Source organism: Aricia agestis, chromosome 5, assembly GCF_905147365.1.
Source record: "Aricia agestis chromosome 5, ilAriAges1.1, whole genome shotgun sequence".
Classification (NCBI taxonomy): domain Eukaryota; kingdom Metazoa; phylum Arthropoda; class Insecta; order Lepidoptera; family Lycaenidae; genus Aricia; species Aricia agestis.
In genome coordinates this window covers 14,073,198-14,086,230 of record NC_056410.1, presented here as the reverse complement: position 1 = coordinate 14,086,230, position 13,033 = coordinate 14,073,198, and the positions used below count along the sequence as shown (strand labels likewise).

Below are 13,033 nucleotides of genomic sequence, written 5' to 3'. Positions count from 1 at the left end.
TAAAATAAGTCAAATCGGTTCAGTCGTTCTCAAGATTTGGCGAGACAATTTTTTATTTATTTATTTATATATAGATTTTGTTTCAGGAAACTTCAGAAGATGAGACAGAGGTCATGTTTTTCGTCCAGCACAGGAGATTGCCAGGGATACCTCATCAATATCACCAACTACACTGAAATGTTTTTCTTCAATAGCTCCCTCGATGACAATATCAAAGACGGAATGGTAAGAAACAGTATTTTAGTTAGATATAATATTATTCCACTCCTCTTAATCTAACGTATTTGTAGACGAACCTGTCTTGTATCAAGCTCATTATAAACATATTTTATCGTTGAAAATCTCTTTTATTCAAACTACCCATATTATGTAGGTACCACGAAGACAAATATAAAGTAATATGACATAAAATGTATGGAGTTTGGTCCAAATTTCCACCACTAACGTGACCTATACAGGTATAGTAAAATTGTCTACTAAATATTGAATGATTATAACCAGACCGCAATCAAAAATATCCTGTCTGTAAAAAGTTGTGGCTTAATGAAAAGTCATGATTTTTACTATTTTGTATGAAAAACAATGTGATGTAATAAAAATGTATTTAATTTGGTGCAAATGTCCACCATTAATGATACTTATGTAATGGTCTGCTAAATACTGAATCATTATAATTATTATGTCAGTAAAAAGTTATGACGGAATGAAAATGTTTTCCACCATTTTATTCCATAAAATAGTGTTGATCTTATGATCTATTGGATTTTTAAATACTTAATCTATGTTATGCCATGCCGCTTGGCATTCCCTGAAGTTGCCAGGTTTTCACTGAAGTAGATGAATATCAAAATCAATATTTTCACTCAAAAAAATCTTTTTTCATATGGTCATAACTTTTTACTGACAGCTTATTTTTATTTTGTCTCATACTGAAAGTAACTCTATATTTAATGGATAATAAGTCTATATGGGTCTCGTTAGTGGTCGACGTTTGGACCACTTTACTTCATTCTCTTTTGTGATTTTACATGTACACCTCCTTTAGTGGGTACTTTTATTTCCTTTTATTTTAAACGGAAATGGTTGCAATGAACTCTATTAAACCAACCAACGTAAGTGTACTGGTAAAGATTAGTTTAACCTTTAGTCATAAGGTCAGGGTTAGGTTAGGTTATCTTTAACTTACTGAAAGGTCTCAAGACTCTTAAGTCTAAATTCCTTTGTTTTCATATTATAACAAAATTAGTTAGTGCTAGTAGAAAAACTATTTTTTTCTTTTTTTTTCGATCATAAATAAGGTTTTCGCAGGATAACAACGAGATATATTACTCATATCATTTTCTTTATCTCACTGACTATCTTCGATCAGAGTAAATCTTCATAAGTTTTTCTCTCTACCCTTTTCGTACTATTTACCTTGACAGGTATGGAGTGAAAATGTTTCATTTCAGCCATCATTTCAGTATACTTAATATAAAAGAATAACATTATAATATTATCGTTGATAAAGTACAGAAATTTTAAAGCGATGAGTCGGATTACTGTCAGTGTATGCAAAAATGAAGTAAAAATATTGAATATTGAATAGAAACATTTATACAGTGTGTAACAAAAACTAGTGATAATACTTTAGGGTGTGTACATGTTCCTTGTAGAGAGTTCACTGTGAAAGTAGCAGCTCTGAAAGACGAACATTTTTTTTCACTTTTGTATGGGCAAGGGCCCGAGCGTCACGAGTTTCCCTATACAAAAGTGAAAAAAAATTTTGGTCTTTCAGCGTTGCTACTTTCACAGTGAACTCTCTACAAGGAACACGTACACACCCTAAAGTATTATCACTTGTTTTTGTTACACCCTGTATACATGCCTAGATGCTGATTATGATTTTGCTGCTGAAAAATTATCTATTACCTGTACGAGTATGAATCGTGCTGAACAAAAAATATTAAATTTGTATTACATCTAAGCTCACACGGCATCCAAATATTAAATATGTATTATATATAAATATGTATAACTTCACAGTTCTTACTTAATACAAAAATAATAAAAACAACTTTTTATAATTTAAAAAAAATCTTTAACGCATAAACTTCTTTCGATATTTCTTTGCGATTAAATCACGTATCGTGATTGCACTTTTATATCTTAGATGGACCCTTCGTAGTAAACCCTCGCATATTTGTTGACCCTTTGCGATACTTTTATTGAGCAATAAATACAGCTCGCTGATTTACGTGCTCCATACGGTATGGACCATACCAGAACATTGATTTCATCGGCAGTTTTTGTTTGGGTCCGTGAAACAGACTGCACGGTACAAAATTAAATTTTTGTTATTTAGTAAGTATGACTCTAGAGTCATATGACTGTGAGTCCTCGGACTAAACGTAGTCCTTCTTTTAAATCTAGAAAATCTAGTACCTATCTAGTTACTTTCTGCACTTGCTTAAAGAACAAACTTTGAAAGATAAAATATACAAATCTTAAAAGATTACTAAGTCTGAAGTCATTTAGTTTTATATGTTAGACTTCAGAATATCTGTATTCTCACCTTCTAAGCATCATCTCAGTAAAACAATACTTCCTAAAATGTATCTTTTCACGGAAACCGCAATAAGAACTGTTTTCTAAACGGACTGAGGGATCCAACATTCATATTTCGCGTGCAAATGCGCGGTATTCATTTTTATATATTTTGTAGTATAAAAACAAAGCATGAACTTCATGAAGGCGGGTGTTTCGCTCCAGTTTCATACAGATCTCGAACACATAATAACGTAAGCCGTGCTGCTCTGAATTGTTCATATTGCATGTTTCAATGTAAAAAAGGAAAAAAACGTGAATAAAATACAATGTTATTTTAAGCGACGATGGCGAGAGTCGAAATTCATTTTGTCATAATATTATATGGTTGTTGTACCTGTAACTTGTAATACATAAATATGTATTGCAAGTTTTGGCATGGGCAATAATGAATAAGTAATTAATAGCAAATAAGAAAGTAATTTTAAATAACATCCATTGGATTTATAAATAATAATGCATTAAGAGGAGTCCTAACCGCCCTTTTTTCCATACAAACGTTGTCCCCTGTTTCCTCCCTGGATAATGCTAGTAGAGTTATATTTTTTTTCCTGAATATCTACGGCCACTAATACAATGTCCCTATGTTTTCTTTTTTTTCATAATTTAATTATTAAATAAGATATGAACGTTCAAAAACCCAAAAAAAATGGCCAGATTTTCCGCTGTGTTCAAAAGTCCAGAAAACAGATTTGGCTAGATTATACAAAAAAAAAAGCAAAACATAGGAACACAACTCAAGCCTTTTTTTAATATTTAATGAAAAAAGTACTTAAATCGGTTAAGTTTTGGAGAAGGAATCAGGGGACAACGAATCGTTGATTTTCTGGATTTTCTGCAGTTGTCTCTATCGCGTTCTGCGGTATAGGCTTGAGGTAAGGGAGACAGCTATAGATATTACACGTACTTTTTTTCATTTCTCCAGCCCCTGGTGTATCCTCTTAATTAAATTGAAATCATCGATCTCTCGGATACCGCCGCCGCCGGAAATAAATCGCTTTCATTGGGTTCGGTTTCGCATGACCGCCTAAATTTTAAACGAAGTTTCCTTGTCGGTTATATTATTAATTATTATTTTACTGGTATCGAAAAGATATAACATCGAATTGTTTTTTTTAATCTCTGACAATTATGTAATACCTACTGCAGATATATTAACAGTTTAATTTTTTTTTTATTTGCCATCGTTAGTGCCATATCAAAATTTTGTAAGACATAATTTAATACGCTCTGAAAAACACATGTGGCATCTAACTATTGAATCGACAACATCCTGTACTATCTAGTTCGAATCACAACTACATTCTACATATTCGAACATAGGAGAATATTGGAGCTTTTTTAGGTTTCGTAATTTCCCAATTAGAGTATCTTACTCTAATTGGGAAATTAGAGTAATATACTCGCCAGAGGCGAGCGTCGTAACCGCCACTGTACAAGGCGCGCTGATATGAATGTTATTATAATGTTCTTTACGACGATATTCGTACTGACAGACATCGACATGCTAATTTTAGGGACTACCTGGCCTTAAGGTAGATTTTCGGTCACTATACTTGTACCTACACTAATTTATCGTAGGTTAGACAGACCTTCAGAACTGGTTAACTCCTAAACTATCCCCCAAACTCCATAGTTGCTGGTCATTGTTAACTCTGTAGGGAAAGGGGAGATTCAGGAGTACTTTCAGCTTATACTCGTAAAATAACAAAAGTGGCTGTCGCTTGCTCTTAGGTGAATCTTTTCTAAGCTAAGAGCAATCGAATGACTATCACATAAAGTCGGTGTTGCTATTAATCAGCGTTCCTTGATGAGTTCGCCATCTTTTTGTGTTAACGTTTCATCCATTAATCATTACAGCATGTGTGAGAGCAGTTCTGACACAAAATACTCAAGGGATATCATAAAAAATATAGATAGCTACTATCAATTTCAGTGCCAGCGGCTAGAAAATAAAATTATAAAAAAGCCTTTTATAACTTTTAACCATTATAATAGTACTTAATCGACATTAATTTTCGAAACCTGTTAAAATAATAAATGAATACCACATTTTTAAGCATGTTTTGTTATAAAATAACAAGCGCAAAATTATAAACCGATTAAAGTATAATATTACCCTCGGAAAAAAATTGACCAAACATAGCAAATATAATTAAAAAACTTTAATCTTAACTTGACAGATATATGGAAAATCTGTCAAATAAGTTGTGGATAGCCTATCATGCATTTTATCGGGAATTGGTGAGGCAGGCCCACAATTTCAAATATTTATTTTTGGGAAACGAACTAAGGGTAGCAAAGAATTTTATGGTGGTCATTATATTTTATCCCTGACATTTTATACAGCAATCTCTTAACACGATATAATACACAGGCTGTAACAAAACTAAGTAATAATATTTTAGGGTGTGTATAGGTTTTCTATATACAGTTCACTGTGGAAGTAGCAGCGCTGAAAGAGCAAAAAATTTTTTGTGATTTGTATGGGCTAGCGCCATAGCGTCATGAATTTTCCATATAAATATTTTTTAAAAAATCGGCCAAGTGGGAGTCGGACTTGCGCACGAAGGGTTCCATATCGCTACAGAGCGCCCTTAAATATTTATTTTATTTTAAATTTTTAAGGTACAAATATAATTGAGGCTTTGGTGAATATTTCAAGTGCCTACCAAGTGCCTACCTGTTGCCATTTATCGATTACGAGCAAAAAAGGCCAAAAAATCACGTTTGTTGTATGGGGTTGTATAGCGATATTTGAGAAACAGCCTGGAGATAGACATACAGACAGACAGACGGACAGACATTGAAGTCTCAGTAATAGGGTCCCGTTTTTAGGGTTCCGTAGCCAAATGACAAAAAACGGAACCCTTATAGATTCGTCATGTCTGTCTGTCTGTCTGTACGTCCGTATGTCACAGCCACTTTTCTCCGAAACTATAAGAGCTATACTAATGAAACTTGGTAAATAGATGTAGTCTGTGAACCGCATTAAAATTTTGATACAAAAATGGAAAGAATATTAAAAATTTTTGGGGTCCCCATAGGTACAACTGAAACAATTTTTTTTTCATCTAACCTATGCGTGTGGGGTATCTATGGATAGGTCTTTAAAAATCATATTGAGGTTTTTAATATTATTTTTTTTCTAATCTGAATAGTTTGCGAGGGAGACTTTTCCAAAGTGGTAAAATGTGTGTCCCCTCTAACTTCTAAAGTAGGAGCATGATAATTCTAAAAAAATATATGATGTACATTACTATAAAAACCACCAAAGAAAATTGGTTTGAACGAGATCTAGCAAGTATTTTTTTTATACGTCATAAATAGTAAACCTTAGAAAACCTTTTAATTTCATACAAATAAACCTTATTGCTGCTGCGGAACCCTTCATGGGCGAGTCCAACTCACACTTGGCCAGTTTTTACACTTTGGAGACGAAACTCTAAAAATTTACTCTTTCAGTACTGGTACAGCAAAGTACTATCACTTAGTTTTGTTACACCTTGTGCATTTTTGATTATTTTATAAACACTAATAAGTTATAACAAATCTTTTGTTTTCGTTTGTAAATCACGAACCAAAACTTATTACAAGGCCTAAAGGAAACTCAAACCAAATCAAATTACTACGGCGAGGCGTTTGGTCTTCGAGATGAGTTTTAGTTAAAATCTCTTTGGGTTACCGTAATTTAGTTAGAGATTAGTGTGCAAGGGCAACATGTCTTACCGTTTGAAGTTCGATCGAGTTAATCCTCGAATACACGTGGCTTAGTCCGATCCTTATTTTACCGCTGACGTGACCTCTATCCCGGTGATATAAGGATCAATCTCCTAAATCCAAGACGTAAAATAACTTTGAACGGACAGTGAGTACATTAATCATATTGGGTTTCTAATAGATTTGAGTTTCCATTGGATTCGTGGGGGGTGGTGGACGATAAGTAATAATGACAATAATATCTGTTGGTCAATAGATTATATTTTATGTAATAATAATAAATAATATTAAATCGTAGTATTTATAATATTATTTGGTATCTGTCGTATTATAATATTCTTGTGCAAACAAACCTAGTTCGCTTATTATGTGACCTCTACCATTGGCCCATGATGGTTTTTTACAACCATTAAAGTCATTTAATATTTTATGTATGACTAGAGGGACATTCAACTATGATTATGATACTCGACGTCTATTGTATAGACAGCTTTGCAATCATGTTCGATTATTATTTATTGTGCGTCTGCGTGAACCAGGGTGGGCGCTACACATCGAGATTGCATGTAACGATTAATTTGAATAGCGGCGCGACCATGCTATTATTTATTCAGGATGTAACAAAACCAAGTGATTGTATTTTTTTGTGATTTGTATAGGAAAATTCATGACGCTAGGGCGCTTGCCCATAAAAATACACCAAACCCCGCGTTCAGGTGGACGCCTAAATCGAGCCTCATGGTGGCAACCGTGGTTATTGATTATCATGGCCCAGCGTCAAGAGGTCATAAGACATAATAATATAGATAGCTTAAGGTGCAGCGCACACGACAGACTATCCGTGACGCACTTTTTAGTCCGTAGAAATAGAACCTATGCAATTATATGCAGTAACGCACACGTCTGCGTTGCGCGTCGTGTTCGTTACTGCAAAAAGTGCGTCACGGATAGTCTGTCGTCTGCGCTGCGCCTATAATTATGTCATGTTCCTTATTATTCGTAGTGTTCCAGTATGTGTTTTGAAATAGGACAAGGTATAACGAGATGACAGTTAATCGATTCCACGTTACCATCCTATTGTTATGTGAAGTCATGGTATAAACACGATGAGTTATATACTTATATTTTATATCTAGCAATCTTTATAATGATATTAATACGCTTTTTCTAATTTCTTGAAATACTACCCACAAAAAATAGCTTTTTAGCTTTAAATAAAAGTAGAGTAGTAAAAGTGGCTTTTTGATTTTTGTCGCAAGTGACAGCAACCGACAAAAATTGAAATAAAATGCCACTTTATGACATAGGCTAGGTTTTATAGTTAAAATCTCTTTGGGTTACCGTAATTTAGTTAGAGATTAGTGTGCAAGGGCAACATGTCTTACCGTTTGAAGTTCGATCGAGTTAATCCTCGAATACACGTGGCTTAGTCCGATCCTTATTTTACCGCTGACGTGACCTCTATCCCGGTGATATAAGGATCAATCTCCTAAATCCAAGACGTAAAATAACTTTGAACGGACAGTGAGTACATTAATCATATTGGGTTTCTAATAGATTTGAGTTTCCATTGGATTCGTGGGGGGTGGTGGACGATAAGTAATAATGACAATAATATCTGTTGGTCAATAGATTATATTTTATGTAATAATAATAAATAATATTAAATCGTAGTATTTATAATATTATTTGGTATCTGTCGTATTATAATATTCTTGTGCAAACAAACCTAGTTCGCTTATTATGTGACCTCTACCATTGGCCCATGATGGTTTTTTACAACCATTAAAGTCATTTAATATTTTATGTATGACTAGAGGGACATTCAACTATGATTATGATACTCGACGTCTATTGTATAGACAGCTTTGCAATCATGTTCGATTATTATTTATTGTGCGTCTGCGTGAACCAGGGTGGGCGCTACACATCGAGATTGCATGTAACGATTAATTTGAATAGCGGCGCGACCATGCTATTATTTATTCAGGATGTAACAAAACCAAGTGATTGTATTTTTTTGTGATTTGTATAGGAAAATTCATGACGCTAGGGCGCTTGCCCATAAAAATACACCAAACCCCGCGTTCAGGTGGACGCCTAAATCGAGCCTCATGGTGGCAACCGTGGTTATTGATTATCATGGCCCAGCGTCAAGAGGTCATAAGACATAATAATATAGATAGCTTAAGGTGCAGCGCACACGACAGACTATCCGTGACGCACTTTTTAGTCCGTAGAAATAGAACCTATGCAATTATATGCAGTAACGCACACGTCTGCGTTGCGCGTCGTGTTCGTTACTGCAAAAAGTGCGTCACGGATAGTCTGTCGTCTGCGCTGCGCCTATAATTATGTCATGTTCCTTATTATTCGTAGTGTTCCAGTATGTGTTTTGAAATAGGACAAGGTATAACGAGATGACAGTTAATCGATTCCACGTTACCATCCTATTGTTATGTGAAGTCATGGTATAAACACGATGAGTTATATACTTATATTTTATATCTAGCAATCTTTATAATGATATTAATACGCTTTTTCTAATTTCTTGAAATACTACCCACAAAAAATAGCTTTTTAGCTTTAAATAAAAGTAGAGTAGTAAAAGTGGCTTTTTGATTTTTGTCGCAAGTGACAGCAACCGACAAAAATTGAAATAAAATGCCACTTTATGACATAGGCTAGGTTTTATTTTTTAAAATTGAAACAATGGGGGCGCTAAAACATAATTTGTTCTCAAAGTGGGCACTAGCCAAAATAAGTTTGGGAACCTCTGTTCTAGCGACTCCTGCGCCGCCGCAGCTTTATAGTGACGTATACTCTACGCCACTACAAAGCTACGTCGTAGAGCATAACGTAACAAAACTTAGGGCCCGGCCACAATACTGCGTTGTGGCGTCGCATCGTATAAATCTACGACGCCGCAGAACGCATCGTGAAAATTTCTGATGTAAAGAGTACTATGCTATATTATGAAATTTTTGCGTTGCGATATTGCATCTCATTTATGCGCGATGTTGTTTTTGCGATACGACGCCGTAATGCAGTGTTGTGGCCTGGCCCTAACCCATAAAGAATGTACTACCGACTTCGCTGCCGATCGACCAAACATAGATTCCTAAAACCTATTACGGAAATTTGAAGACAAGATTTTATATTTTCCTTACTTAAGATTACTCTCAATGGGGCACAATCGAAGCGTTGCGACAAATCACGTATTTTGCCTACAGCATGTTTATCTCTATTGTTGTATTATGATTTAAGTTCAAAATTCTGGTACGAAAATAGGAACAGGAGTGCTTATCGACGCTTCATATTATTTTAATAGCAGAAAATGCTTATATAGAGCAGTAGAGTTAAATATGCTTTGGCGAAAAACGTGACGCGTCGCTTCGACTCTGCCCCAGTGAGTTGAGCCTTAATGATATGTATATGTTTTAGCAAACAGTTCTACCGCCCTTTCCGTTGTGGCTAGCTGTGATAATAGCTACGTGTCTGTTGCTGGTGATACTGCTGACTGTGAGCGGCAATGTACTGGTGTTGCTGGCCTTCCTCGTCGACAGGACCATCAGACAGCCCAGCAACTATTTCATCGCCTCACTCGCCGCCACAGACTTATTGATTGGTAAGATATTTCTGTAGTCCTGTCTTGAGTCGGTTATATTTGAAAAAAATATATGCAGCTTATCCATTCTGCTTATAGTTTCTCAATATTTGTTTTTTGTGGTAATCGATTGTGAAACTTTACCATAAAACAAGTTTAATTTAACATGGGGTTAGACGACGTGACGTAAATAATTGCCTGCCTTGTAATATAGTATTCTATTTATATGTGCGTTTATGAAAATTGCGATTGTTAGTAACTAATTAACAACTTGTCTGTGCTAATATTGTAGGCTACATTAACATAATTTATTATTATACAATAAGATATACCTTATCAAGGTAGACAAGCCCTAGCTGAAAATGATTGATTAATGGAAAGGCATTTTTATCACGTTAATTTAAGCTCGTTTTAAAGGTTGCTTTATTACAGCCTAGCACGAGGAGCGATTTAATATAAGATAAGATGTAATTGATGTATAAGTCCAAGAATAGAAAAGCCTGATAGCAAAAATTAACAAGAATATTTTGACTTTTCAATGAAGCGGACCAAGTTTTATTAAATAAAAAATATGAAACCATTTTAATCATGACTTTGGATCAAAAGTTGTATACTAGAAAGTTTTTTTAAGACATGGCCGAGTCTATTTTTATAAACTAACTCAATCTTATATTTTGTTTCAGGTACCTTATCTCTTCCATTTTATACAGACTACGTCCTAAAAGGCTATTGGCATTTAGGACCTTTGCTCTGTGACCTTTGGCTGTCCGTCGATTACACGGTCTGTTTAGTATCGCAATATACCGTCTTACTTATAACCGTAGATAGGTTTTGTAGTGTCAAAATAGCTGCCAGATATAGAGCTTGGAGGACTAAGAACAGAGTTATTTGGATGGTAACAGTGACATGGATCATACCTGCTCTACTATTTTTCACTACAATATTTGGATGGGAACATTTCGTCGGATACAGAGACTTGCAAGAGGGCGAATGTGCCGTACAGTTTTTGAAAGATCCTATTTTTAACACAGCTTTGATAATAGGCTACTACTGGACCACTCTTTTTGTCCTGATAGTATTATATGCCGGAATTTTTAAAACTGCTTACGACATGCAAAAGAAAAGTGAAGCGAAACAAAGAAAAATGCAATCGATGGTAGCTCTAAGCGCAGGAGTCATGACTGGCATGGCAGGACGAGCGGCCGGTATGGCAGCTCTTTCTAAAACTACGATATCTAGCGAAGATCAGATAAAAGTTCCCGACACTGTTCGTAAAGATTCGACCTCCAAAGGATCCTTAGCAGCGCCATTGATGAACTTGGGTGGTTCCTCGGACTCTAACTCTAGCCAAAAGTCTTCAGCTCATAAAAGTAGTGCCACTGGTACAGGGACTTCTACAACTGCGGAATCTGAAGGAGAAAAAAAAGAAGAGCAAGTAGAAGCAGAAAGATCCAGCAGTCCGGCTTTCGACTCCGATGATGAGAGCACAACTCAGACGAACGTCAAGAAAAGATCATCCGTTGCTAATTTAGTAATGCAAACTGGTGCTCTCCAGCTACTAAATAATATGAGATTAAACGGAGGCATGATCATGAAGCCCGATATGAAATCTCCTCAGATGAAGCACGATCTTGACAAGCCAAAGACTTCTCTATCCCAAATATCGGAAAAAAGCCTTCTCGATACAGAAAATCCTGACACCTTACACAGTAACGGACACAATCCTGCAGTAAGTGTACCTCTATCCTCTGCTAGCTTCATCTCACCATTATCATCCGGTATGGCTACTCCATCTGAAAAAGAAGTACCATCAACAATTGCTCAAAGAATTATCCCTCCTCCATATGAGTTTAGGGGTAGCCCACCCGTTTCCGAAAGTCCTCCATCATATTCAGAGTCCTCTCGAACTAAAATTTTTCGTATTATCAAAAGTGACATAAATACGTGCGATATTCTTCTCGGTTTGGATGGGGCTGATTTGAGATTCATGGATGAATGTTCTATCATCATTCCAACACCTACTAACGTCAGTCCTCCTTCTTCTATCACATTTCCAACAGCTACTGAGCCATCATCTCCACCTACATTAAATTCGGGTAATATAACAAATAATTCATTATTACAGGCTGCTCTAATTCGAGCAACAGCTGAAGCTCAAGTAACACAACCTAAAACAAACTTTTCTCCTCCGCCTATTAAAGTGAACACCGAGGTAAGTTTGACGTCAGGTGAAAGACCGAAACCCGTTATAACCCTTGTCTCAACGTCTTCCAATAACAATGAACCTCAACCATTAAAATCTTCTGAGAGAAGAGTATCGCCCTCGAAACAAAACGCTATCAGTCCCGCCATTGAAAACAGTGAAGTCTCAAGTCCAGCCGTAAGCGGACCGGGCCGTGGTGATTCAAGAAAAGAGTTTGTAAAAAATATTGGAAAAAAGTTAAAGGTGAGACGATCGAAACGTGACGGTTTCTTTCCGAGTATCGGAAGACAAAAGTCGAAGTCGGAAAATCGAGCTAGAAAAGCCTTTAGGACGATATCTTTTATTCTCGGAGCGTTCGTTGTCTGTTGGACTCCTTATCATGTATTAGCTCTAGTCGAGGGATTTTGTACACACCCGCCATGTATAAATCAACATTTGTACATGTTTTCGTATTTCTTATGCTACGCCAACAGTCCAATCAATCCATTTTGCTATGCCTTAGCTAATCAGCAATTTAAAAAAACTTTTACAAGGTTATTAAAGGGAGACTTTCATATCACGTAGTCCATATTTGCTGGCTTTAGATCGTAAATATGTAGACGTAGTAAGTACTGTCATACAGTACACAAATGTTACGCACACTCAAACTAAAGTATTATTGTTAGTTGTGCTAATAATAATAATAAGACAATACTTATTTCTCAACATTATATATGCTTTCGATGTATAGAAATTGATATTGAAAGTGTCTATATTATAATATATTTTTAAATAAGTGATATTTTGTGTTGATCAGCTTATAAGTATTTAAATATGTGTAACTCGAATTGTTGTAAAATATTAGGTAACATGATATTATATCTTGTAATGTTCAGAACTGACAATAAAAGTTAGAATATGTGTACAATTGAAATGGT

At 35.4% G+C, this 13,033-nt stretch overlaps 1 protein-coding gene across 4 annotated transcripts in view; it reads left to right on the top strand.

Annotated features, from left to right (window-relative positions):
• LOC121726779 (muscarinic acetylcholine receptor M5) overlaps positions 1–12,801 on the top strand; it is a 51,763-nt gene extending 38,962 nt beyond the window's left edge. For 3 of the 4 annotated variants that reach the window (XM_042114288.1, XM_042114287.1, XM_042114289.1), the window contains exons 4-6: positions 87–225; positions 9,751–9,934; positions 10,597–12,801. In XM_042114288.1, coding sequence (XP_041970222.1) covers positions 87–225; positions 9,751–9,934; positions 10,597–12,680 — 2,407 coding nt within the window. In that variant the 3' untranslated portion in view covers positions 12,681–12,801. The remainder of the gene's footprint in view (positions 1–86; positions 226–9,750; positions 9,935–10,596) is intronic. The other variant, XM_042114290.1, reaches the window with a different exon arrangement.
• The last annotated feature ends 232 nt before the right edge of the window (positions 12,802–13,033 follow it).